General features: G+C 33.2%; 1 protein-coding gene across 1 annotated transcript; it reads left to right on the top strand.

The window, feature by feature from the left end:
- The first annotated feature begins 852 nt into the window (after positions 1-852).
- On the top strand, positions 853-5736 carry LOC123907527 (probable LRR receptor-like serine/threonine-protein kinase At3g47570). Its single transcript, XM_045957826.1, has 4 exons — positions 853-1885; positions 3211-4975; positions 5082-5447; positions 5571-5736. Exons 1-4 carry the CDS (start codon positions 989-991, stop codon positions 5588-5590), a joined length of 3048 nt encoding a protein of 1015 aa, XP_045813782.1. The 5' UTR covers positions 853-988; the 3' UTR covers positions 5591-5736.
- Positions 5737-5981: the final 245 nt, after the last annotated feature.

The raw sequence follows: 5981 nt of genomic DNA, 5'->3' as shown, positions 1-5981 counted from the left end.
TAAAATTATAATCCTAGGATTATTATTCCTTGGAACATTATTGCTGGGAGTATTATTCCTATCAATGTGTTTGGTAAATATATAAAGTTCCTTGGAACATTTTTAAAATAAATTCAATTAACATTTTAAAATATTAAAATAAAAAAATAAATGAGTTAAAAACAATGGGAGAGTGGGGAGTTATGGGTGGTTACCTCTTATTCCCATGGGAATATAAGATTCCCACCATTTAACATGGGAATGAAAAGTGGAAAAGTCATGTGTAATTTATATTCCAAGGAATAAAAAATTCCTAGGCATAATTTTTTAAAACTTGAAACAAACATAGGAATTAAAGATTCCCAAAGTCACATTCCTGGGAATAAATTTATAATCCATGAAACAAACACTCCCTGAGTGAAGAGAGGGTAGGGGTAGAGTTGTGACAAGCCAACCAAAAGAAGAATTTAATCTTCTCAGGGAGTTGAAGTTTCCATATCCAAGACCAAGAGTGGATTAGAAAGATGCATATATTAGGGAGTCATGTAGAAATTTTTTGATGAAAAAACAGAACGATATTCAATCATCAAAATTGATATAATACATTGATCGAAATCATTACATATTTAAATTTGTTAAAAATTCATATTTGAAGTAGATATATATATATATAAGTAGACATAAAAAAATAGAATTGATTAAATCCGAAGTGTGAGACTTATATATATAACTATACTACTTCAACCTATATAAGGAGAGTGCCAGCTTCTTACAGCAATTTTAAAAGAACAAAAAAACAGACTATCGAACTAAATGGTATTAAGCACTTAAATAATTACTAATCTAAATTTAAGACGGCATAACATATCACCTACCTCCTGTATTTAAAACACAAAAACAGTTTATATAACTACACAACATATTCACTAAGCAGTATATATAAACTACAAAACATATTCAAAATTCACAATCTAAAATAATACTGTTTTCCTCAAAACCTTTTCCTGCCATGTATCCAACATTTTCATTTTGTTTATCTCTTCTCTTTGCTTTCAACTTCATCCAAAACACAATTACCTCTTCCTTAGGAAACAAGACAGATAACTTGGCATTGCTCAAATTCAAAGAATCTATCTATAATGACCCAAATGGAATCTTGGCCTCTTGGAATAGTTCAACTCACTACTGTAACTGGCATGGAATTACATGCAGTCCCATGCATCAAAGAGTTACAAAGTTAAACTTAAATGGATATAATTTGCATGGATTCATATCTCCCCATGTTGGCAATCTCTCTTTCTTGAAATATCTCAACCTTGCAAACAATAGTTTCTTTGGAAAAATCCCAAATGAATTCAGTCGATTGTTCCGATTGCAGAAACTCTTCATTAACAATAACTCTATCACAGGGGAGATTCCTACAAACTTGTCAAGTTGCTCCAATCTTGAAGTCTTATTCTTAAGTAGAAATCATTTGATTGGTAAAATACCAATTGGAATCAGCTCTCTTCATAAGCTTCGTATGTTGGAGATTCCAAATAACAATCTAACAGGAAGAATTCCATCATTCATAGGAAATCTTTCATCCCTAATTAATCTCGGAATGGCTAGAAATCACTTAGAGGGAAATATTCCACAAGAAATGTGCTACCTCAAAAACTTGACAAGAATGGTATTGGAATCCAACAGACTAAATGGTACATTTCCTTCTTGTCTATATAATATGTCATCTCTTACTATAATCTCAGCAGTACTCAATGAATTCAACGGATCTCTTCTACCCGGTATGTTTAACACCCTCTCCAATCTTCAATATTTCATAATAGGAGGAAATCAATTCACAGGTACAATTCCTATTTCCATTGCAAATGCTTCTGCCCTAATAAAACTCGATTTATCTGAAAACCATTTGTTGAAATTTGGGGAATTTAGGTGAAACAATAGGAGAAAATAATGAGGAACAATAAAATATTATTGATAATGATATCAATAACCCTAATTACAATATTTACTATTTACATTACTATTTACATGAATAAAATAGTATGACTACCTTGGTATTTATAACCAAGTGAATAAACTTAAATCTAAACTAAATCCCTTTATTATAGGGCTAAGAATAAACAAACCAAATCATAGAGATATTTTCTCAACAAATAATATAATATTTTCTATATTCTAACACTCCCGCTCAAGCTAAAGCTTACTAAGCTTTAAGCTTGTTACAAAATTAACCCTAAAAATAAATTAAATCCATTGATAGCAAGCCATAAAGAGCAGCAATCAAAGAAGTAGTAAAGCAGCGACCGAAGAGATGAATCCATATCAAATTAAGTAAAAATGTCCGCAGATTAAAGTATCATAAACGGGGTATGCCCGCGGATTAACGTATCACAAACGGGGTATGCCCGCGGATTAAGGGAAAACAAACGGGGTATGCCCGCGGATTAAGGTATCACAAACGGGGTATGCCCGCGGATTAAGGGATCACAAACGGGGTATGCCCGCGGATTAAGGGATAATAAACGGGGTATGCCCGCAAATTAAGGGATCACAAACGGGGTATGCCCGCGGATTAAGGATCACAAACGGGGTATGCCCGCATATTAAGGTATCACAAAACAGGTAATTAGGCCACCAAAACAAGATCAAGATCAAGAGAGACTGATGATCAATCTTGGGAAAAAACGGTGGTTAAAGGTAAAGGATTCATGGAAAATTGGCATGTGACTGCATGTGTTAAGTAACATATCAATAAGGGTTAGAAAAGAAAGCAAAGGGGTAAACAAGAACCACAAAGGTGTGGAACAAAATAAAAATAAATTCTAATGACGGGTAGGGTTTATATGAAAAAAAGATAAAAAAGGTAAAGTGAAGAATAACCAAGAATTAATTATTCTCGGGAGAAATTGCAGCGGAATTATGTTTCAAGGTGGATACCATGGCTCTGATACCATGTTGAAATTTGGGGAATTTAGGTGAAACAATAGGAGAAAATAATGAGGAACAATAAAATATTATTGATAATGATGTCAATAACCCTAATTACAATATTTACTATTTACATTACTATTTACATGAATAAAATAGTATGACTACCTTGGTATTTATAACCAAGTGAATAAACTTAAATCTAAACTAAATCCCTTTATTATAGGGCTAAGAATAAACAAACCAAATCATAGAGATATTTTCTCAACAAATAATATAATATTTTCTATATTCTAACACCATTTGTTCGGACAAGTTCCAAGTCTAGGGAAGTTACATGATCTTCAATTGCTAAATCTAGAATTAAACAATTTAGGTGACAATTCAACTAAAGATTTAGAGTTTTTAAAATCATTGACAAACTGTAGTAAACTACGAGGACTTTCTATATCCTATAATAATTTCGGAGGAAAATTGCCAAATTTTGTAGGCAATTTATCCAATCAACTTAGTCATCTACATCTTGCATTTAATATGATATCAGGAAAAATTCCTGCAGAATTAGGAAATCTAATTGGCTTAACTCTCTTGAGTGTGCAAGCAAACCACTTTGAAGGAATTATTCCTACTACTTTTGGGAAGTTTGAGAATATGCAACTATTAGTATTGCAGGGAAATCAGTTGTCAGGAGAGATACCAGCCATCATAGGCAACCTCAGTCAACTATATCTTTTGAGTATAGGAGATAATATGTTAGAAGGAAATATTCCTTCAAGTATAGGAAACTGCAAAAAGTTACAATACTTAGACCTGTCACAAAACATTCTAAGAGGAATCATACCCATTGAGGTCTTTAGTCTTTCTTCCTTAACAAACTTACTGAACTTGTCAAAAAACTCATTTAGTGGTAGCTTACCCAAAGAAGTGGGTATGCTAAAAAATATCAATAAGTTAGATGTCTCAGAGAATCATCTATCTGGTAACATTCCTAGATCCATTGGTGACTGCACAGTCTTAGAATACCTCTATTTGCAAGGAAACTCCTTCAGTGGAACCATACCATCTTCTTTGGCTTCACTAAAAGGTCTACGATATTTAGACTTGTCAAAAAATCTCTTGTCTGGCCCAATACCTACTGTTCTACAAAATATATCAGTTTTAGAACACTTGAATATTTCTTTCAACATGTTGGAAGGAAAGGTGCCAATAGAAGGTGTATGTGGAAATGTAAGCAGGTTAACTCTGACTGGAAACAATAAGCTTTGTGGAGGTATTTCAGAGCTTCATCTACAACCATGCCTTGTTAAAGGTCTGAAACAAGGAAAACACCATAAAATCAAGTTGATAGTAGTAATTGTTAGTGTGATATCAATTCTTCTCATGATGATAGTTATTCTAACTATATATTACATGTGGAAAAGAAACCAGAAACAATATTCTGATTCACCAACAACTGACACGCTAGCCAAGGTTTCATACCAAGACCTACACAATGCAACTGATGGGTTTTCTGCTAGCAACTTGGTTGGATTAGGAAGTTTTGGTTCTGTGTACAAAGGTAATCTCGCATCAGAAGATAAAGTTGTTGCCATAAAGGTCCTGAACCTTCAAAAGAAAGGAGCTCACAAGAGTTTCATTGCAGAATGTAATACACTTAAAAATGTAAGACATCGAAACTTGGTTAAAATTTTGACATGTTGTTCAAGTACAGATTACAAGGGTCAAGAATTTAAGGCATTAGTGTTTGAATACATGAACAATGGAAGCTTAGAACAATGGCTACATCCAGGGTTAATGAATGCAGGGAATCAAAGAATGTTGGACCTAAATCAAAGATTGAATATCATTGTCGGCATTGCATCTGTATTACATTACCTTCATCATGAATGTGAGCAATTGGTTATTCATTGTGATCTAAAGCCAAGCAATGTCCTTCTTGATGATGACATGATTGCTCATGTGAGTGATTTTGGAATAGCAAGACTTGTCTCAACCATTGACAATACCTCTCACAAGGAAAGTAGTACTATTGGAATTAAAGGGACTATTGGATATGCTCCTCCTGGTATTTTCTAGACTCTTAGATCACTTAGTGTTTCATTGAATTAGCCTGTCTTTTGTTTTATGTTTTATATATTAAAAAATATTCTTGTTTTTGTTTTATTTTGTAGAGTATGGAATGGGTTCTGAAATATCCATATATGGTGACATGTATAGCTTTGGGGTGCTTATGTTGGAAATGCTTACCGGAAGAAGACCGACAGATGAAATGTTTGAAGATGGTCAAAATCTACACATGTTTGTTGAAAATTCATTTCCTAATAATCTTATACAAATTTTGGACCTACATCTTCTACCAAGAAATGAAGCAGCAATAGAAGATGAAAACAATGGGAGTTTCACTCCGATTGTAGAGAAGTGTTTAGTTTCACTTTTTCGGATTGGACTTGCTTGTTCAGTGGAATCACCAAAAGAAAGAATGAATATAGTGGATGTTACCAGAGAGCTAAGCATAACCAAAAAGGCCTTTCTCACGGGTAAGATTGATTGATATTCTTAGATGCTTAATTTCGTATTTATTAGCTTATGCTCTTATTATCTGATTAAGTAATTTTCTAAACTTCAAAATACAAAGATAATGGGTTTCTTCTTGATTTCAGGTGTTCGAACTCGTGATTAGTTAAAGGTGAAGTAGACGTGTCCACGATCATTTAGGAAAGAAATGTGTGTGTATGTACTATTATGCAGTGACACTAGAGTTGAATGCAACAGTCCATCATTCGTATGTTTTAAATAAGAACCGAACTTTTGGATTTTCAATATATATTTTCCTCGTATTGTTTTATATATATATCCATTCTCTGACTGGAATCATTACAGTAATACTTCGTTTTACATGCTCACTTTTCTCAATAAACAATTTCTGTTAGAACTTTTCTGGGTTTGTGGACAGTTAAAAGATCAGAAATCTGGACTTGAACTATCCAATGCAGGAGGAATTTTTATGTGCCTTCACTCAATAACTTAAGCTTTAGAGTAAGATGGTTTACACCAAAAACTAATGATGAAAC

Source organism: Trifolium pratense, linkage group LG2 (genome assembly GCF_020283565.1).
Source record: "Trifolium pratense cultivar HEN17-A07 linkage group LG2, ARS_RC_1.1, whole genome shotgun sequence".
Classification (NCBI taxonomy): domain Eukaryota; kingdom Viridiplantae; phylum Streptophyta; class Magnoliopsida; order Fabales; family Fabaceae; genus Trifolium; species Trifolium pratense.
This window is presented reverse-complemented; position numbering and strand designations above follow the sequence as displayed.

Bases quoted from the DNA above. Each gene is read 5' to 3' on its own strand.
- LOC123907527 (XM_045957826.1), top strand. From the start codon at position 989: ATGTATCCAACATTTTCATTTTGTTTATCTCTTCTCTTTGCTTTCAAC. The intron at 1,886-3,210 runs CATTTGTTGAAA...ATATTCTAACAC, and splicing joins AACTCGATTTATCTGAAAAC to CATTTGTTCGGACAAGTTCC. The intron at 5,448-5,570 runs GTAAGATTGATT...TCTTGATTTCAG, and splicing joins CAAAAAGGCCTTTCTCACGG to GTGTTCGAACTCGTGATTAG.